General features: G+C 50.1%; 1 protein-coding gene across 8 annotated transcripts in view; it reads left to right on the forward strand.

The window, feature by feature from the left end:
* Window positions 1-21,925, forward strand: part of CADPS (calcium dependent secretion activator) — a 196,737-nt gene that overhangs the window by 20,798 nt on the left and 154,014 nt on the right. For all 8 annotated transcript variants that reach the window (XM_068693992.1, XM_068693991.1, XM_068693997.1 and 5 more), the window contains exons 2-3: window positions 13,528-13,641; window positions 16,811-17,143. In XM_068693992.1, the coding sequence (XP_068550093.1) occupies window positions 13,528-13,641; window positions 16,811-17,143 (447 nt within the window). The remainder of the gene's footprint in view (window positions 1-13,527; window positions 13,642-16,810; window positions 17,144-21,925) is intronic.

The raw sequence follows: 21,925 nt of genomic DNA on the forward strand, positions 1-21,925 counted from the left end.
ACCAGTTTGTCCTTCCCCTGTCAGCGTGGGCAGGATGCTTGCCCACTCATCAAACCATCTTGTGCCGTTCCCTGAGCTTCGGGGCTGAGCAGCAAAGCGGGGCTGCCCTGGGTGGAAGAGGCACGGCCCCGTCGTGCTGCTCCGAGCCCAAACAGCTTGGCTGCGGCCACGCTGGGTCCTCTCCCAGCTGCCAGGGGAGCCTGGCACTGCCACCCGAGCCGGCCGAGGAGGCATTTGTCTTGGAGACAGCCGTCAATCAGCGCCGCCTCCTCCCGCGGCGCCTGTGTGGGTCCCTCCTGCAATATGGCACAGGGGAGGCGATGCTGGCACCGCGGTGCTCAGCGCCTGCAGCCGGGCTCCCAGCTCGTCCAGGAAGGGCACAATCAGGTGAACGGCCCCGCTCTCAGCTCAGTCATCTGAGCAGCGTTTAAAATTAGTGTTTTCCCTCCCAGCTTCCACAGGTAACAGTTATCTCTAATTGTTTGGCGTGGGCTGAGGCTTCTATGAGGAGTGCTCAAGCACAGAGTGAGGTGAGGTGAGCTGAGCTCTGCTGGGAACCACGCACACGTTGTGGGATCTGTTCTGCTGGCGGTGGGGTCACAGCACACATGGTGCTATCCAGGAGCTGCCACCGTGCTCGGGGACCTGCTGCCTGCCCCAGCCTGCTTCCAAGGCACAGCACTTCCTTGTGCTCGCTGGGAGGAGGAAAGCGAGAGAGCAGCAATTGGATGCGCTGTGTGCATTTTTTAGGCTCTGTTTTCCCCCTTTGTCATGATTTTCACTCTTATGGTTTCCAACACCTCTTGCAGGGAACCTGGGAACAGAAGGGCAGCTCGAGGATGGAGAACGCCGTAGGCAAATCCTAACACAGCTGCCTTTCGCGAAGAATAATCCGATTTTGTTTTTTTTTTCCTCCTTCTCCATGCCCACGTGTTTTCTGCTGCTACCATCACTCCTCTGAAATTATATGCTTCAAACCCGCAGCAGCTCTGTTGCTTTTTGTGGGGGTTTCAGCTCATACTCTGGCAATACAGACACGCTCCTTACCAGATGTAACGACAGGCACTTCTTCCTCCAGCCCCGTAGGGCTGTGCTCTGTCAGCTCCACGTACAGCCTGCTCTCAGCCCTCCTCCTGGGCTCTTCCAGCCAGCAACGAGGTGCTAGCAGGGGACAGCAACCTCCCAGGAGAGGGGACCGGAGCTCAAAGCCCTTAGAAATACCTCACCTCAAGCCCAAAGAAGAAAAAAAGAGTCTTGTTTTCAGGTGGCTCTCCTTATACTCCACAGTAGAGGAATCCTTAAAACAGCTTTTGTTGCGTTGGCTGAAAGTCTTTAGTGCCTAGCTGTGTTTTTGTAAAGGATCTTTATGAACAACTGCTAGGCTGAAAATTGCCATACTTAAGGTATTTAATGAATAATAATAATACCAAACTTACTTTATGCTGGGTTTGTTGGAAAAGCTGAGTTTTTCCAACTAGTATCTCAGCTTTGGCATGAAAAGTCACTACACGCCAACAAAGTCACCCCAAAAGACTCTGTGGTTTTTGATTTCCAGCTTACCAGGATTGTTTCCAGGCTGAGTTATGGATAGGGCAGGCTGATTGCACCGGACCAGGTTAGGATGCGTTTACTCATGTAGGTCTTTGTGCCATGGGGCAAACGTGAAGTATTTTTGCAGCTGGGTCTTGCCACATGAGGCTGGATTTCTGGTTCTGGGTCATGGAAAGCAGCGCTGAGGGGTGTTACTTAGCTCTGATTGAGCTGGGCAGGAGGTGAAAGGCAAAAGGAAGCCAGCTAGAAACACCAAAGGAAGAGGGATGCTCACTTGGGGAGCTGTGATGTCCCTCTCGTCCTTGCCAGATGCCCCCAGGGGTGGTTCAAGCAGGGCTCAGACCCTTGCTGCAAAGCCAGTCAGGCAGCAAATGGCCCTTCTCTTATCTTAAAGACCATTACTGAGCTCCACGGCTGATTGCATGCAGGCAGCTAATTGCCCTCTTTGCAAGCACCCCAGATGAGCTGCACGCATGCTTCGTGTGCGCCACAGTGCAATTTGCCATAGCCACCTTTGTTTCATTCTTATTTACAGCACAAAACCGAGGAGCTTCCTCCAGCCTCCCATCTTGGGTGAGCGTGCTCTGAGCCTGGAAAGCTGGGAACCTGTTTGGCTCTTGCCCCGTCTCTGGGAAGAGTCACAAAACTTGTTCCTTTCACTTCCCAGCCTCCTCTTCTAAACTGTGCCAACAACCAGGGCTTGGAAAAATGGGATAATTTTAACAGTGCCTTTCCTTAAAGTAAATAATTATAATAATAAATCTTCCTGGTGGAAGTGATTACTATTGCAAATAATGGATCCTGATGTCTTTGGAGGCGCAGACATTTGCTCAGCTGTTTGGGTACCCAGCAGCAGCCGTGCAAACGTACGTTCCCGTGCCCCATGGCTCTGCGCAGCGATGGGGACGTGAAGTTGAAGTGCTCTGTTTTCGAGCAGCAGCTTGCTGCCTCAGAACAAACTACCTTTTACCAAACTTTTTTTCTTCCAGCTCCAAACAACATGCCCTTGTAAAGCCTGAGATTACTCACTTTAGCAGGAAATATGAGGAGGAGGAGGAGGTACGCTCCAGTTTCACACCTTTTCTCTTTTTTCATCTAGAAACAAGTTCTGTTCTGGCTTGAGTGATTGACTGAACCTTTTTCAAGTGTTGTCTGAAGGAGACAAGTTTTCTTTTGCTGGATTGGAGATGTTGTTTGGCTCGTAGATTTTCATAAAACGGGGGATGTTTTCTTTCTTTGTGTTTGCTTCCAGGAAATCACAGCACATGCACGGAATAAGGGAGAATTTCAAGCACAACAAGTTGCACTTAGCCGGAGCCGCAGCGTGTAGTAGGTCAGGTCTCTTGATGATGTGCTTTGAAAACTGGCTGCCTTTGGGAAAGAAGCCTTGGGCTTCCCCTTCCACCCTCTGTCCCGGGCTGCTGTAGGTGGCAGCGCTCTGATTTGGGGCTTGACAGTTTCCCCACCTCTCCGTGGGAGCGCAGGCAGCTCTTGGCACTTCAGCCTTGTGTGCCTGGAAGCTTCTCGCCGTTTCTTGCCGTATTGTTCAGTCGCATCAAAGGTATCTCCTCCCCTGCTAGCTGTGCCGGGCTGCAAACGGCACTTCCACAGAGGCTGGAACACGCCAGGAGCCCTTCAGCCTCCATTCATTTGTCCGTCCCTTCTGCTCGGCGAGAAGTGGGTTTAAAATAGCTTGTGACACGGAGGAGTCAGAGCCTAATGATGAAAACGGTACGAAAATAACTCCACTGATGGTGGATGGACATTTTATTATTTTTTTTTTTTAAGGGGCAAGTCTGTGTTTTTTTGTTTGCAGATCTGAAGTGCCAGTAGGAGATCTTTAGCTCACATTGTTTAACGTTTTCAAGTCAGTGTGAGCTGCCGTATCCATGAACCGGGAAGGATGATCAGCTTCTGCAGTGCATGAGGTCTGCCTGGAGTGGGAACATTGAGATGAAAATAGTTCCAATAGTGATCTGAAAGCGTCTCTCTAAAAGTAGCTGCCTTTTCTTCTCGGATAGCCATACCTAGTCTGCGAGAGGCTTTCAGTCTTCTCCTGTGTGTAGCCACTTCTGGAGGAAAGTGAAGTGCTGCTGTGCCCCTTTCACAAGCAGGAGATGCACAAAAGGCGCAGTTGAGCTGTTGGAGAGCAAGGATCCACCTGAGTCCTGGGATGCTGCTCGCTCTGAGGGACCTGCCAGCACAGACCAGGCTGTGTTCCCACCCCGTCCTTCCCCCCTTTTTTGGGAAGCTCCTGTAATTTCTGGGTATTGAGCTGTCCTGGATCTGTTGGTGGCCTTCAGTCCAAACATTGGTTGTAGCAAACCTCGCCTAGTCACTGAGGCAGTCCAAGAAGTGAGGTGCTCAAGGTGGTGTCTGCAGCCGTACGGGTTACTGATCTCCTGCACACTGTGCTGCCCATATAACACTGCCCAGATGGGGGAGGAGATGGTCCCGTGTCAGTTACCCATCAGGAGGGGCTGGCAGCGTGTCCCGGGGCAAAGGGACTCCGGCCACGTTCATCAGCTGAGTAAAACCATTGACTTTTACACAATTCTTCTCACTGGGCACCCGGGCATCATATGTGAGTACCTTTGTAGAGCTCGTAGGTTATTTTGCACAAAACTCTTTAAAATAAATACAGGATCTATCTATTGAAAGACGAAATGCCTTTCTCAGCGCATCAGTGCTAGGATTGTGCGACCACCAGGCAATGAAGTGCAGCATCCACCCAAACTGCCTTTTTTCCCTTTCTTTGTCAGTAAGGCTGTAAAGCATCCACGTCCTGCAAGCTGTCCTCAGAGTATTCAGAAAGAAGTATAAATTCTAGCAGCTCTGTAGCTTGGCCTGCCCTGGATTTTTCCAAGGGATGCAGCACTGAGGGGAGGTGACCGTGATGTTGTCCAGCTCCACACCGTCCCCGTTTGCCGTGCAGCACGCCGTGGTCTGTAGGAACAAAATGCAATGCACTGTCCCAGGAGCTGTGTTGTGTCAGCACTCATAAGCTGTGGAAGACAGTGTGCTGCTCTACATCCAGAGAAAAAAGAGCAGGAGTGAAAATGTTACTTGGCAAGGCTGCCTGGAAGGCTACAGAGGAGAGCGAAGATCTTCCTTCCCTTCCTGGTCTAAGGTGTTTTGTTTTGCTGAGGTCTCGGGGCAGCAGTGGGCCGTGCCTGCCATGCTGTGTGCTGTAGGAGTAAAAGGGCAGACTGAGTCAGCTCTGCCTTCGTGGAGAGCTCCTGCTCCAGCCAACGCAAGCATGGCTTGCCTGGCACCTCTGACCAGGGTCCTTACTGGTAGGAGTTTCCAGAGGATGCTGCATAAACATCCCTTAAACTTGGGGTTAACCAGAGAGAATGGGGCTTGGGAGGGAGCGAGGAAGGACTTGGGGCAGGAGAGGGGAGGAGAGAAGCTGGCTGCAATGCCCAACGTGGAAGAGACCTTGTGGGAATGAAAGGATTTGTCTTTTGCCTTTAGGTCACCCAGCGGGACCAGCATGGGGTCCATTTGCATGTCTCTGCCCATCTCAGATAGCCTCCATGCTCTTTGCCTCCTGGCTTTATTTGCCAGCTGTATTTCTGTTATTTTTCCTGATTTATTAACAGATCAGCTACATTTTTACCAGGAGCAGGATGAAGCCGGGCTTTCTGCTGAGGCCTGACTCCGGGCTGATGTGTTTCACCCCGCGGAGCTCACCAGGCTCACCACAGAGGTTCCCTGGAGCAGCAACCGCCCCTCAGCCTCTGCTCAGGCACTGCCCAGTGCTTTGTCTTTGCTATTTCTTGCTTGTATTTTGCACTGGCTTCTCAATTCTTCTGAGATCGAAGTCATATTCTTCTTAATCAGTGAAAAACAAGGGCATGTATCTGATTTTATAAAGGAAAATACCCAGCAGGGCTAGTGTGGCCTGCTGGATCCGCTGCAGGCTCGCTCTGCTCAGGGCTTGCTGAGGTAAAACACAGTCTGACTGGGAGAGGATCCAGGTTCTCCGTGCTCTGGATGGCTCCAGATCAGGGTTACTCACACACTGGGTGCAGAGGAGGCACCAGCACAGCAGCAGGCCAGAGGGGGAGGCAGCAGGAGAAGGAGACTGGGAGGCAGGAGCTCCCAAAGCTGCCAGAGCTGCTTTTCCCAATGAGCCTTAATGGAAAAGGGAGCCCTTCGGGGGTCGTTCCAGGGTTTGCTGTGAGTGTCGGATGGGCACACCTGATGGAAGCAGAGGTAGGAGCTGAAGCAGGCGGTGGCAAGGGGCTGCAGGCATCTTCTGGCCTGCCTGCATCCCGCCTCCCCTGTGGCAGCAGGCTGCAGATGGAAGACATAGCTTGGAAATAGCAGGGAGAAGGTCAGCGGGGCAAGCCCCAAATCCCAGCTTTGCTTTCCCCTTATAGCATGGCACATCGCTGTGCTTCAGGAAGCAGGAGCAGCCGTAGCAATGTTTGATGTCATTCATACGGGTCTGAGGAGCATGCCTAGCTGGCACGGTGAATCACGGAAAAGAAATGGCTTTGAGAGAAGCAAAAAGCGTCCACACGTTTCAAAGAGCTTCTCAAAGCCCGTGCTTTATCTCCTCTGATAAGCCTTTGTAAGCCCTGGCTGCCCCGTGCAGGGGGGGCACTGCTGTGGGCACAGTGTGGTGTGATGGAAAGGGGACAGGGGCCGTGCGCTGCTGCCCCTGGGGGCTCCGTCTGCAGCTGAAGGGATGGGTCTCCTGCCTGCCCCCTGCTTCCCCAGCAATACGTCTTCAAAAAAGAATGTTCCAGCAGGGGCAGAAATCAGCTCTTTTTGCCTGTGCTGAAATGCTGCTGGAGTTTGCCCGCCAGAGGAGGCGGTGAGAGGTTCAGGGCAAGGATGAAAGGAGGTGCTGCACTAGGGCAGCGGCTGGGTGGGCGCTCTGTGGGGCAGCTGCTGGATTTTCTCATGTTGCTGAAGTGGACATTTATGGTTGGGCTGGGAAGTAATTTTTATATTACTGGGCTGCCTAAGTAAGCGATTGCTCCAGTCCCTGGCTGGTGTATCCGTCTGGAGGGATGGAGAGGGGGCAGGCAGGCTGGATGGACCCAGGGGGGGTTCCTGGGGAGGGCACAAGCACACGGCAGCCTCCTGGGGTCCTGCCTGCTCCTCTGCCTCTGAGGCTGTGACGAGGAGGGACACAGCAGCTGGGTGAGCCCTGTCTGCTCTGGAGACCAAGGGCTGCCTACTTGCAGCTTGCTGAGAGGCCAAAGTGGTTTCCTGGGATGTTCCTAGAGGCATATCAGGGCAATCAGAGCAGGCACTTGAAAATGCCCCTGCAGAGGAATGTTTGGGGCTGTTCGATGCAATGAGCGGCATCACGTGTGTGCCAAGGGGAGCAGACTGATGCAGTTCCCTCCCGTAGCACCCCAGCCCCATCTCCAGGCATTCATCTCAGAGAAAGGGAAGGGCCCAGAAAAGTGAGTGGCTGACACCTGGGGACGGTGCTGCGGAGCCCCTCTATGCCACGGTGTTGGGGAGCCGATAAATCAAGCGACCATGAGCAGGGAATTGTACAGTCAGCCAGGCACACGCACGGTGCTCCACACAGCCTGCAAGGGAAGAGGACGTGCCAGCCTGGCGTCCCTGGGAAGACGGATTGTGGCTGTCAGGAGGCAAAGCACAACGAGCTCTCCGGTAACAAATATTAAACTTCTCTGAAACAACAGGAAAATGCATCGCTGGGCAGCTGGGAAAAGTTCCCCGAGACCGCCAGTTAATGCTACTCGCTTACGGGGCCAGCAGAAAGCCGGCGACGTTCAGCAGTGTGCAGAGCAGCCATGGCTGCCCAGGAGGGTTTGCAATTAAGGAGACAAATGCTGGCGATGTGAGTCACCCCCCTGGGGTCCCCTCTCCCATCAGAGGGGGAGCAGCAGCAGTGCCAGGAGAACGTGCTGTGGTTTCCTGCTGCAGAGCAGCCCGCTGGGGTTGTTCCTGCCTTGTCGTGCCCATTGCTGAGCCCCTGGGTGCCTTTTGGGGTGCTGGTGGGATTCGGAGTTGACTGTGCAGAGCTTGGCAATGTTGTAAAGCACCTACAGCTCAGAGTGATGCTTCTCCTCGTCACTGTGCGAGCAGAAATCATTTAGAGAATGTGATGCTCCTGATAGCGAACTAATTATAAAGGGATCAGAACTGAAGTGACAATACAGTGTGTGGAAAGGGCTCTCTGAGGAGGAAAGGGGCACAGAAACAAGGCTCAGACACTGCTCTCCTGGGCTCTGTGGATGTGCTGGCACCATTGGTGCAGGGCAGGTGGAGAGGCTGGAGGCAACGTGTTGGGGGAGGCGTTTGGAGATTTAGTGGCTTGTGTAAATGTGATAAAAGAGCGGTGGCAGATGTGTTCTTGAGCATCTTCCTGCTGCTCAGCCAGGTTAAGTGGTTGGTCTGACCCCTTCAGGGGGTGCTGTGAGAAGGACAGGGCTGCCCCCAGATGGTTTCCCCCCAACACATTCCTGCCCTGCCTGGAGTTCGTGCCCAGTTTTCTGACTGCGGAAACAGCGATGCTGAGGGATGCTCATTCAAAAGCTTGCTTTAGCTCTTTCCTAAATTACCTGGTGCTGAGGAGTAATAAAATATTTATTGGATGTTACAAAACCAAACCCGGAACAACAGCACGCTGAGCAGCTAACTATGCCTCCTTGCAGTGGTACCCAAACAGCAGGCGGCCTAAGGAGAAAGAGTTTTATGCTGCTCATGGTCGTGTGCTGCAAGCTGATCTCTCCGAGACAAAAGGCAGAGATGCTTCCAGAGGGAATTACCTGCAGGCTTCAGCTGAGCTGCTTCTCACGAGGTATGGGTGATACCAACCCCGACCCTGCCTGCAGCACGCAGGGCTCCCAGGCTGTAAAACCCAGCGGGTAAATGCAGGAACACCTGGGTCCACAGGGGCTGGTTCAGGTCCTCGGGGTGATTTGGACTGGCCAGATCTCACCTCACCAACACTAGCGAGGAGCTGTGTTGTGTGGTTTGATGCTTACCCCAGCCGGTGTTGAAGCCAGCAGTGTGTTGTGGTGAGCTGTGGCTCCTTGCTGTGCAGCAGGGGCTGTGGCACACTCGTTTCAGAGGCGCTTGTACAAAGCCATCATCGAGTTCATCAGGTGGGTGCCTAGCTCACGGCGTACAGTTCTGCTGGATTTTTATGAAGCCTTATCAAACTCTCCTTTACATCAGCTTTCAAGGCGTGCTGCCTGCGGTTCTTGGATGCTTTATACTGTTTATCATGCAGAGCCTGGCAAGACAACTGTCCCGTGAGTGCAAGTCACTGTTTCTGTGCACATGCAGATTTGAGAATCCACTTTAAAAAACTGAAAATCTGCAGAGCTTGTTGTAGTGCAGAGGCTTTTCAAAGCGCAAAGGCGTGCAGCTCTCAGACTGATTCGCACCCATCCTTGACACAGTGTGAGGTTCAAACCCCAAATCCAGGTGTAATGTGTTACGGTGTGTTGTAGACCTTTGGTGAGCTGTCCTGTTGTGTGCTCTGACAGCAAAGCCTTTTGGGGAGGGTGTGCATTCACAGGACATGTTGCCGTGTGCAACTTCCTTGTCAGGGAACTTTTCTGTTGCAAACAGCTCCTCTTTGCAACGCTTGTGCTCCCACGGTGTAGGCGAAGGAGGCTGGAGACAACGCGTGGTGCTGAATGCCAGCTGTTCGCTGGCTGGAACAGCTCTGGAGAAGGTGCCCTGGCTCCCCGCGTTCAGGTTTGTGCTCAGCTCTGAGGCAGATGGAGTATGTGCAAAAATAACACGGAGAAAGCAAGCTGCTGCTCGCCGCTTGTCCTGAGGAGGCTGGTGTGCCATTTGCTGAGGTCTGCACCAAGCAAATTCAAGAAGTTGTCTCTCTGATTTGCTTAAAACCACGTTAGGGACATGGCACGTGCCAGATTTGTTCCACCCCGTGTCTGAGGTCAGCAGGTTGTGCTGGGCACACGGTGTCTCTTTCTTTAAAGTCAGACCAAGACAGTCAGTAGCATTTGGGTGCTCCAATCATCTGGTCTCTGATGAGCAATTCCCAAGAACGGATGCTGTTACAGGGAACATCTCAGCCGACCGTTTTCATAAAAGCCCTGCATTTACCTGCTGATGCCAGAGCTCCGTGGGTGCCCTGCCGGATAGCAGCGCCAGGAGTTCATCATCACTGGCTCAACTCGTTGCATTTTTAATACGCACGTGTGTGGCTGGCAACCTAAGTACTCGTGTGCTTCAGACAGATAAAGGCTGTGAGATCCTGTACTGCATAACCACGCTGCAGCAGTAACCTGGGGGAGTTCGCTTGGGACCGAGTCAATCTATGCAAGCAGGGCATCCTGCAATTCCTGTCATGTGCAGAAACAGCTGCTATTTCTTCTTTGATGGCCGTCGCAGACTGCAAATGTGTGGGGAAAGCAGTGAGGGCTGGAAAAGAGAGGGAGGGTGATCAGAATAAATCTCTGCTGGCCACTACAGCGCTCCTGCTTACTGCTGGCTCTGTCTCTCCCGGGTGAAGGCACGTGGCTTTGTATTTGTTTCAGCTGCAGGGAGGCTCTGCCCTCACCAGCCTCACACACGTTGAGGCTATAACCAAGCAGCGTTTGACCTCTTGGCTCAGGTGGTGCAGGTGGTTGTGATGTTGTCTTGCTGTTCTTCAATGAAGATGTCGTTCTGTTGCTTTCTGCTATTTGAAGGCATGGTACAGAGGGCAGCCAGGTGAGAAGGGCTTCGTGCTGGCTCCTTCGTGGTCTTACTGGATCTGTGGAAGCTGTTGGCTTCTGGTATATGGATTTCTAACTGGTCTTTGGCCTCTAATAGTAAGAATTAAAATAATAAAGAATTAAAAGCGCTTCAGCCTCAAGGTGAGTGTTCAAGGGACGTGCCCTTGTAAGTCTGCGGATGGGTTGGTGGCACAGCTTGTGCCTGAAGGCCCTGCTCGAGGGCTTTGAGGTGTGGTGCTGGGGCTGTGCCAGTGCAGGGGAGCCTCCAGCCACAGAGCAGCTCCCCCAGCAGCAGATGCATGGTCCAAGCAGGTGGCACTGGCGTGTGGCACCTCCGGAGGGCTGTTCAAGGGTTTCCACCAACTCTTGCACAGGGAATCTGCCAGCCCACGCAGGAGGATCGGGGGAGCGTGGGCAGAAAGTTGAATGTGGAACACGTCAGACAGGGCTTATTTTCCTGCAGGTCTTACCCCCATCCACTCCTGTGCTGACTTGCTGCAACAGAAAGTGCTGCAGAAACTAAATTTAGCATGAAAGCAATTTAATTCTGGCTGGAATTGACGTTCTCGCTAACATCCCTAACAGTGACGGGACACAGATCAATACACGAGTGCTGTTTCAGAGTCTGGCGGGGATGGACGTCCGAGGGTCCCGTTAGCCATGGAGCAGTCCATGCTGCACGCAAGGTGTGCTCAGAGAGGCTTTTCTTTGCCACGGATGTGGAAAATATCTGCCTAGAGCTTGGGATGAGGAGGAGGCAAATGACACTGATAGAGAAAAACCCGGTGATTCATTTCCCCACCCCCGGGAGTTGATGTGCGAGATGAGTATTGGGAGCTTCTAGGAATTTCAAGAAGCATCATTTGTTTTGAAGGTACCCATTCAATACTGAGGAAGGAGCAGAAAGTATTGCTGCTGCATATTATTATGGAAACTGAACACGCAAGGTCTTGTGGAGGTTGTCCTGAGAAATAACCTGGAAAAAAATAATAAAAATGTCATGCACATCGTCAAAAAATCTCTTATGAAAAGCCTTAGCTCAGGAAATCTTTGGTCTCAGTACATCTTCCCTTGTGCCTCAATACACTGACTTCAATGTTACCTGCACTTTTCCTATTTTTCTTAGTTTCTTACGGCCTCTTTTCTTTCATCGTTCCTGCTTGACATTCACAAGGGTTGCTAATGCAATATCGTCAATACATTTAATTAACATTCTGATTTTCTCCTCTTCCAGATAATTAAATGCTTAATAAAAACAGACCTAACTCCTTCCCACAGGTATCTCCCACTTGATCACTACATTGTTTATGGCTTGTCTTATTGCTGGCCCGATTTTCTTTTCAATTCCATCAGCTCAGATGGATTTGGAGCCTGTTTTACATCTGACGCCGTGTGCATTGCTCAAGAGCTCGTGGTGTCTATCGTGCTCCTGGCAATACCACAAAGGGTTTTCAGTGCCTGACATGGCAGGTATGCTCTTACATACAAAAATTAAATCCTGCCAGCCTTAAAGCCGGAGGCTTTTGGCAGTGCTTTTCTGCAGGGCTTGTTGCAGACCGTGACCAAGACCGAGGTGGGTTGGTTTAGAGGGAGGATGCTTGCCCAAGCCCTAGTGCTGCTGAGCCTCGTTGCTTGTGTCAGACCCTATTTAGTCCAGGTGCTTCCTGGGCTGCTGTTTTGTGGGTAGGAATGACCCTTAGTACCAGCTCCTACAGGGCAGCAAAGGCTGTTCCATGTTTTTGCAGCAGAGCATACTGAGTCTTGCTTTATGTCACTTTGATGAACACCTCTCCATAAGTGCCAGGATAAACTAATCCCAGATTATCGCATCAAATTGCCATTGCTCACTAACCCTCCTCAGCGTGGGGTTGCAGAATTAATTATCAGCATGCGTGGTGTTCGTTGCCACGGTCCCTAAATGCCCCGCATGGCGCATCGTCTCGATCTAGTGCTATTTATCGGTGCGTTTGCCAAGTGGTCCCTCTCCTGCTTTTCATCACTAGTGGTGTTTACCAGGCTTCATTATGCTCTAGTCATTTAGAGCTCTGTAGTTTTTAATACTTTATTCAAAGCCGTTTGGACAATTAAAGCCATTATTATTTTTTTTCTTTCATTTTAATGGGCTTGTTCCTTCTGCTGGCATACAAGTGAGGAAAAAAACACTCCTTTTACCCTTTTCTACACCTTTTGGTCATTAGTAAATAATTGTTCTGATTTTAGCTGTGCTCTTTTTCCTTTCAGTTCGAAGTTGTCACATATACATCTTGTTTGGTTCCTTCTCTTTTGTCTAAGTTAATTCTTATTGTCAAGCCTGAAGTAGCCATGTAGTAAAGCTGATGCAACTACAGCTAAATCCCTGCAGCTCTTCAGCACGAGCGTTAGCTGCATCTCAAGAGGTTGTGCTGGGAGTGCTGGTACATGGCTTACATACCTGCTGTGGCTTTGTGTGCAACAAGCTAAAAAAGCTTTTTTTTTTTTTTCCTTTTTTCTTTTTTTTTTTTTTTTACTGTATCTGTTTTTAAACCAGCAGATAAATTGGCAAAATAATAGCATGTTATCTTATAAGGCTGAAAAAAAACCTCTGTAAACCTTCTGTTGGTGTCGTTGTGCCAAAATTAGAACTGTCTTGTGAGTTGTACCAGCTGCGTGCTGGACAGAAACTGTTCTGAGCAGTAAAGAAAGTCCTCGCTTGGATAAGGAGAGCAGGTTTGCCCTTGAATTGGCACTAAATGGCATTAAATTCTTTCACCGTTGGTTTTGAAGGGGGTTTCCTACATGACAAGCCAGTAGAAATGAGCAAACAAAAAAAAACACAAGAGTAAAGGCCAAGACCCCAGAGTGCTGATGAGTGCTGTCTTTTGCAGCCAAATTGCAGGGCTTCCAGGTCAGAGATTAAACCTCATCTCCTGAAAGGGGAGGAGATGGTAACTGGGGAAAATACTGCAGTGAAATATTTACGCTTTTCCAAGCACACACACAATGGTCTGCTTTTGACTTCAGAGTACTGAAGTAGTAACTTGTATGCATTTTGTGGTGGCAGAGTTGTTTAGAAATGATGTTCAGGACGATTTTGGTGCTCATGATTCTTAAATGAACAAGACGAAGAGTACACAGGTGTATGGACACACGGATGATTCCTCACTTGTCGCTGCTCTCCTCAAAGGAGAGCAAAAATGCGCACCATAAGCATGCTGATAAGATATTGTTGAAGAACTCATTTGTTCTTTCCTCATACACAAACCTTTCTTGACTAATCTTGTCCTTTTGGCATGTTTTGCAGATAAGTAAGCAGCAGCTCCAGACAATCAAAGATCGTTTCCAGGCCTTTCTCAACGGAGAAACCCAGATTGTGGCAGATGAAGCCTTTATAAACGCTGTCCAGAGCTACTATGAGGTAAGGAGAGATGATTTCACTATGCATGTGAATCACTGGTCTCGCCTCTACCCACAGACTGGGTCAAATGTTGAACTGATGGATTCTTTGTCAACAAAGCACAAACAAAAGGCAAGTGCAAGGCTTTTCCTGTTTGATGTCTGATACATCACAAGGTTTGTAAGGTTGAGCATTTGGAGATGCGTCATCCATAAGGCAACAGTGGCAACCCCATTCTCTGTGTTGTAGCTTGTCATAGCTTGTCTATGGAGAAGATTGTCCTTTTAAGCTGAAAAATACCTTCCTGATGTTTTAAACAGCCTACTTAAAAACAGGAAAGATAGCGCAATGTGAAAATAAATGTCGTGCGCTCTCTATGAAAAACACCAATTAAAAATGGGCAGCATATTCAGTTCTTGCTGAAGCTTTTGTGTTGTGTCAAATAGATTTTGAGATTTTCAGCAAAAGTCTTTTCTTTTTGTTAAGTCTTTGCATGCACGTACAAGTGCTCTAAAGCAAAGGGGGAGAAACAGGGATGTACATCTACAAAAACTAGATGGCACCAAATAATGTGAAACATCCTTCATAATTGTGCAGAAGAATAATTATGTCTGTCTGTCTTTTTTCACCTCTTTGTATGCAGCCCTTAATGCTGCCTTTCAGATCTTTTCTCAGAAGGAAAGTGCTTCTGTTTTTGAAGGAAATCAGTGCTTGTAATTTGTATGAGAAGCACTGCTTATTATTTTTTTTGCTAGCCTTTCTGCAAACCATTTTTCTTTCTCCCTAGAGCTATTCTGTCATAAAAGGTGAAGATTTTGAATTGTCTCCATAAAATATTTCCGTGGAAGTGGGATCTAAGAGAGAGCCAAAATCAGATACTGAAACTGAAGAGAATTTTAACTCTAAAACAACAACAAAAAATGGTAACAGCTGCTTCTGTGTTAGGAAAGCACAAATTATCCCTGGATTAACTCTATTAAACTGGCCTAATAGTTACTGCTCCATCATTCTCTGTACAGGAAGGAAGCTGCGAGTAATTTACATCTCTTATCAGAAAAGAAATTGCCAAGGGATCATCATTTTATCACGGCTTCGCTGAGCAGATGCTCTTAGAGAAAGTTTTCAAGATGGCGTGAGCTGCACTTTAGGATATAAGAGCAGCATAATCTGTTTAGATAAGGTTATTGGGCAGGAAAATGAAACTGCTTAAAAACAGACAAAATACGTTCCGTTTCCCTGGTGGCCCTGGCTAAAAGCATGTCCTGACCAGCTCCAGAAGTCCTATGCTATGTAATTACATCAAGTAATCAAACTTAGAAAGAACAGCTGATCAGAACTAGATGTCTGCAAACTGTCCCTTTTAAGCTCAACAGGACACTTCACTGGCATTGTCCTACTTAATGCAGGCCACAGAAAGCATGATGCATCGCTCTGTCCCCTAGTGCAACTTTTACTTCTTTTTAACTCTCAGTTTCCTTTCATTTACAACAGTTTACTTCCAGCTTGCGTGCAGTTGTAGCATGGCTGCATATGTCTTGCTCAGCACCAGAGCTCTGTGCAAGTACCTGTCCCTTCGATGGATGCTATCTAGAAATCTGTGTTTAGGTACAGACTTATGAAGCTGCACGATGAGCCTCGGGCTTGGAAAATACCAGAACTTGGTTTTGGTTTTGTTTTTTTCTCAGCTGAAACTGAACATCTCTGTTCAGGATATCAGTGCAGGATAGGATCTCTTCTCTTCAAATATTGCCTAGGGAATTATTTTTTTTTGTTGTTGGAGAAAGAAAAAGGTAAAGATGACCTGCTAGGTCAGGGATGTGTTTGAAGCTCTTGCCCTGAACATGTTTGCATGGCCATGTTCCCCAGTTAAGTCTCCTATCGAGGGGTAAACATAGGATTGTTGGTCTTAAATAAGTTCCCAGAAAGCATCCGGGAACACGGAGTGCCATGTTGCTGAGTGGTGTAAAAATCTACCATGTCCTTAGGTCATCCTTGAACTCTTTAATTATTGAGAGCCGACAGATCCACCCCTGTGCTGGCACAGCTTCTTCCAGCCAGCCGCATTCATCAGTTCTCAGCATCATTAATAAAACAGCGCTTCTTGCTAGGCATTGATTGCTCTTCTCTGTTCAGGGCTTGGGAGAGGAGAGCCAACACAATACCCCCCTGTCCCTCTCTCATCCTTTGGCTCTCCGTTGTTCCCGTGGGATCACCTGCTCTGCAGGGCCCTTTTATGTCTCGACCCTTCTGCTGTTCTCACAGCAGAAAGAGCACCTCCACCGAATGCCTTCTCCCTGCCTCCTGCTGTCAGCATCCTGTGCCTGGCAGGCAGTTCCCTCTGCACAGCCTCCCCAGGGAGCCTGCAGCTGCCCTGACCCATCCTGTGCTGCTTCAGCAGCGCTGGGATGGATTTGGCCTCCTCCACCTGTGGCCGTGCCACATGCTGTGTGCCTTGTGATGATCTGAGTTGTCTTGATGTTCACCTGCAGCGTGCAGAGACCGGGCAGTTCATCCCTGTCCTTCTGGGGGTTTGTTGGTGCTCTTCCAGTGCTGATTGCCTGGCTTGGAAGGACCAGGGAATGAGAGAAGCTTTGGGCACATTATTTAACTGAAGGTAACATTGACACTAGACTAATTAATTTATTCCTCTCATCTTGTAACAGCCGGGCGGTCTGCAAAGATCTCCTCCAGTTGAGTTGTTAAATAGAAGTCTGGTCCTTATGTCAGAGGTCTCTCCTGTGCCTGGCACTGTGGATCAATGCGATGCTGTTAGCTTGAGTAGGCTGACGGGGCTCCCTGTGACAGGGCAGCATTTGGCCAGGTGGATGTTGTTATACGGTAACTTTCTTATTAAAACATTTGCTAGAACAAAATATAATCCTGCTTTCCCAAAGGGCATTTATGTATCTGGCAAAGTGTGACCGTAACATTGTGCGAAGTCTTAATTGCATCACAGCGTGTCCATTTTAGCAGACACAAAGCAGAAGCTTCACCTGATTTCATTACGCTTCCCAAAGTGCGGATGAAGCCTCTGTCAGCCTGGCAACATCTGGTTGCTGAGTGGGAAAGCGCCCTGGTGATGAGGTAGCGCTTTTCCCGGCAGCGAAACCCAATTTTTGCTGCTTCTGCAGTGAGGAGGGGGATTTATTTTTTTAAGCGACACCATTTTAAGTCACCCCTTTTGCTCCAGGTCTTCTTGAAAAGCGACCGCGTGGCGAGGATGGTGCAGAGCGGAGGGTGCTCGGCGAACGACTCCCGAGAGGTCTTCAAGAAGCACATCGAGAAGAGGGTGCGCAGCCTGCCTGAAATCGACGGCCTCAGCAAGGAGACGGTGCTCAGCTCCTGGATGGCCAAGTTCGACGCCATTTACCGTGGCGAGGAGGATCCCCGCAAGCAGCAGGCCAGGATGACGGCGAGCGCGGCCTCCGAGCTCATCCTCAGCAAGGAGCAGCTCTACGAGATGTTCCAGAACATTCTGGGGATCAAGAAGTTCGAGCATCAGCTGCTCTACAACGCTTGTCAGGTAAGGGCCTCCCCTAGGCTGGGTGGGCATGGAAGGGGGCTGCTTGGGGCAGTTGCTGCTGGAAAATACTGCTGTTACAGACTGGGAACCCTGGGCCTGACCTGGTGGTTTTTGAGGAAACTTCCCCAAGGTCCATCAAGGAGAAGAGGGTTTGGGTTCACAGAGGGATTTTTGTGCACTGTCGATTCTGTTCTGGCTACCCAAGTGAGCTTCTTTCTCTTGTGTTTTTCTCTTGGCTGGCTGCCTCAGGTTCTCTGTAGCTATTTCAGACAGTCTTTATGAAGTTTTCTTTCCTGAAATCCCATAGAGTTGTTGAGATGGGTTTGAAGATGCCCTGAGAGTGAAAGTCTTATGCTAACTTGCTTATTTAGGGGAGAGGGGAAGCAGAGAGGGCCTGCGGGCTGGCACCTCTGTTCCCATGGTTGTCACTTCTCAAAGCAAAGAGCATCCCAAATCTCTACCGCCTCAGGTCTGCTCTGGTTGCAGAGCTCCCAGACTGATGAAAACCTCTCCCATTCCTTTCTTCATTTCTCCCAGGGAGGCCCAGTTCCCCAGGGGCACTGGGCTGGGGCACCTTGCAATGCCCGCAGCTCTGACCATGACCCAAATCTCAGTCCCCTGCTCTCGGTTATAAATATCACAGGCGGGATAAAGGATGCCAGAGGCATGGGGAGCGTGAGGTAATGATGGGGAAAGTCTTCTGAGGAGCAGCAGACTTCAGTATCTTCCCCTGAATTAAGGGGTACAGCTTCTTACTGGAATTAATACATTTGAGACCAATTCTGTCTTCCTTCTGTCTAGACATTCCCAATTTTTTTTTTCAAGAGATACAGAATTGTTTTGGATTTGTTTTTTATCCTGTAAAGAGCTTCATTATCTTATATTTGTTCTTCTTCATGGCAGTCCTTTATGGCAGAGTGGGGAGAGGATAATAAACATCCCTGACTAAGGCATCTTCGTGGCAAAGGCGGCAGCGAGGACTGCATCAGCCCTCATAAATCCTGTTTACAAACCAGATTTTGTGCCTCCATCCCATGATGGAGGACTTCTTTAAAACCCAAAGCGTCGATTGAGGGCTGAGTCAGTTCTGCAGTTGTTGTTTCCTTTACCTGATAGCCACCCGAGGCCTCGCTCTCTCATCCTCCCTTGACCTACGCTCAGCTAAGGAACTCGGGCGGTTTTGTGTGAGCCCGTGTGATCCTACCCTCTCGCTTTATGGTTCCCAGGGATGCAGAAACCAGTGTTTAATCATTGCCGCGCTGCTCTGTAGGTGATCTCTGCTTATGAAAGCCTTTCTGGCTGCCACCCTGAACCCAGTGGCAATTTGTACTGGCTGCTCCCCACAGGTTGCCCTGTTGCATCAAGCAACACATTCCCTGCCGTAGGTCCTGGTTGTACTCTGGTAGCACAGGATTTAATTCTGGGGCTTTTCTAATGCTCAGAGGCAGCAAACCTGTAATTTAAGCTTCTGGAGAGTGACATAATTTCTGTTGGGAGTGAGCATTAGCACGGAAGTCGCTCTGTTTTCAGTACCTGGCTAGCAGGATTAGCTATGCAGAAGGGGAAGCTCTTTGCACGAGGCAGGGCTCAGCACACCTCCCCCTCGCTCTCCGTCAGGCTGCAGGGTAGGCAGTGCCAGCGGATGGAGGAGGCATTTTTTGGGAGGAGGCATTTTTTGGGATGGGGGCCCCGTGGCCTCGCTCCCTCACATGGCTCAGACCTCATTCTGTTCTCTGTGTGCATCACCAGGAAGAAAAGTCCTTCAAAACCTCACGCGGAGCCTTTTTAGAGGCCAGGCAGGTTCACACAGCTGTTCAGCCTGGGGAGAGCTGGGGCTTTGGTGGAATAAAAGTGAATGCAGGAGCAGTGAGCACCCAGGGAAACTGCACGCTGTGCCATGAGGACCCTTATTTCAGTGCTACCTGTGGCTATGTCGTCTGGGCCAACTATACCCATCCGGGGAAGATCCTCGTGTTGTAAGATGCCCTTCCTCCTGATAAGGCCACTGTGCTCTGCTATTCAGCTAAGCTGGTGCTAAAAAGCTGATGATATCTTTGTGTCTGGCTTTGCATCCAGCAAAATCCAGAGCCTACTGTTACCTGCAGCAGGTCCCCACGATGCTCATCCCTTGCTGTGAGCACAAGGACCTCTGAGATCTGCAGCCACAGCCTTAGGAGAGCACCAGCAGCTGCTCTGTGCTTTGGTCAGGAGCAGAGGAATGGGTCCAGGTTTTGCACCGTGTGTGCTGTGGCTGTGTCAGGACTGGGAATTGCTTCTGTCTGCCTTCCTTCCAGCTTCTCTCTGTCTCCCCACCGGCTTTGAATTTTCATAAATTTTCATTTGCCTTATCTGTGTGACAAGCACTCTTTTGTAAGCACCTCTGCCAGCCCGTCAGCCTGTCCTGCAAATCAGCAGCGAGCTCCCTTTCCAGGTGTGTTTGCAAACACCTCTCAGCCTGAGCATACAGCGGTACTTGCAGCACAGAGCCCACACTTTGCCCTTCGTGGCACTGGCCCACAACACCTGAAAACAGCATCGATTTCCAGCATGATGTTCTGCTTCAGCCCGTCAGTGAAGACACGCTGACACGGGCTGGGTACAACTGTTGGGCTAATGAGTGAAATTACTGTGGTCTGACTCTTGTCTCATCAGAGTTAATTAGAAGTAAAACTTGAATCCTTGTCTCAACAACTTGACAGATTCTTCCGTCACCTGTTCTCGTGTTCCCGAAGAACAAAATATATTCTGTTTGTGAATAAGCTGTAAGTAAAAGGAAGACATTGGCTGGTGTTTCCCTGGACATGCTGGCATTATAGCATTCCCAGCCATGCAGCATCCCTGTACACACCTTGGGATGGATGCATTTGCTTTCCTCCCTTGAGCAGGGCTCTGGTAGCTCCTGCCAGCTGCAGGCTTTGCACCCAGGCTGAGCAAGCTTTGCAAACGAATCTGGGGGCAATAATGAACTTTTCCACAGTGGTTCAGTGCAGTGTAAGATGTGCTTCTTTTTGACCTCTGCTCATCTGCTGTCTATGGGAAGAATTAGGAGAGGGCGTGTTTCCCCTGACAGGCTGTCTGAGCGCTGCTGCTTGTCACAGGCGTTGGCGTGGCGCTGTGAGTGCAGTTTATCAATCCCAGGCCTGGAAAGCAAAGCACATCATCCTCGTGTTGCTCTGGCCATCTGGGAGCAGAGGGGCCGCAGCCAGAGCCCCTCGGTGTTGGCTTTGAGGCTCAGCCAAACCCCTGCTCTGTGCCGTTATCCCGCTGATGGGTGCTGGCTTTGGGGCCGTGCAGTCCTGCTCCCAGGCAGGGTGAGCCCCAGCACGCACCATCCAGCAGCTCCTTTGGGTGTGGGCTCCAGATTGCTGGCTGCTGGGGAGCAGCTTTTAAAGGGATATGGAAAAGTCTGTTTTCCCCAGACTGTGCCATGCAAAGGGTGCTCTGGATGCACCCGGAGCCTCCTGGGCAGCACGTGCACAAGGTGGGAGCGGGCGCTGGCTGGCTGGGTGCCTCTCCCTTGGTGTGGTATGCAGTGAGACCCCAGGGGCTGGGCAACAAGGCAAGGGGTAAGAAAACCTCGCCCAGTTACTGCTCTTGCAAAGCACAAGCAGGAATGGAGCCCTGAACACTTGCTTGAACTTCTCGTGCAGCCTGGAGGAGGGAGCTTTTCTCCCTCCCGTTACATCACACCCAGTAATTGCATAACGATTGCATCACCGGGGCTGCGTTCTCATTCCCTTCTGAAATAATACTTTACTTGTGCAGGAGGATGATGACTCCTAAAGGGATTTTTTTTTTTAATACAATATCCTCAGGTGGAATGAGATAAGCGTATCGTTAATGCGATAGTGGTGATGCAGCAGGATCTGAGATAGCAGAAGGGATTGATGTGCCTGGAAAGGCCCTTAGGAAACAAAGATGGGACTGGTGCTGTACTAGGATGGTGTGGGAGATTGCAGTGCTGTTACGCACAGCCTATGACTGGAGCATTTTAAATAATGCAGAGATGTGAACGTGGTTTCACTCGTTGTTGTGTTTTTGACTTGTGTATAATAGATGCCGTGTGGATGGGTGTTTCTGCTCCGCTGGAGGCAGCGAGGGAGCTGAGCATCCCTGCCTGTGCCCGCCGGCCCCTTTGCTGTGCTGGAGGGAGAAGGGTGTTGAGCCTTGGGTTTCTGGTCCCAGAACCCATTGACAAGGCTTGAGTTTAGCTTTTCTGCTCCGCAGGAAGAGTCATACAGGAGAGATTTATTTATTTATTTATTTTAAGGTGCTGGGCAATTCCTGACTTGAGTCCTTGCAGTCAGCTCTCCCTGGGCACAGCCCTCTGTCTCCCACCGATGGCTGATTGCAGCAGCATCTCTGAAAGTCAGCCCATGGTCTCGTTATTCCCCATCTGTAGGACAGTGATGTACTTTTCTATCTCATACCATGTTTGAAAGTCACTTTTAGGCGTACTGTGAAGGGAAGGAAGCCCCCTCGGGCTGGTCCTGCAGGGTTCTCTCAATTCCCAGCCTGCAAATTCAGCCTTCTCTCTTCCTGGGTCCAAAGTGTCCCACGTCCTGTGGTGTTCCTGGTAAGTGTGAAAAATGTCTGAGCTAAACTCCCAATTTCATCTAATTCCCTTAGATTTAGCTACTTGTTTGTACATCTAAGCGTGTCAAACCTGCTGGATAGGACGCAGTAACGTGGTTGAAAGTCACGTTTTTCAGCATCTATTCCATCTGTTACCTGGGCTGTAGGTAACACATCCAAAATGTACACACGTGCATGGTACAGTAC

This window comes from Anas acuta, chromosome 11, assembly GCF_963932015.1.
Source record: "Anas acuta chromosome 11, bAnaAcu1.1, whole genome shotgun sequence".
Classification (NCBI taxonomy): domain Eukaryota; kingdom Metazoa; phylum Chordata; class Aves; order Anseriformes; family Anatidae; genus Anas; species Anas acuta.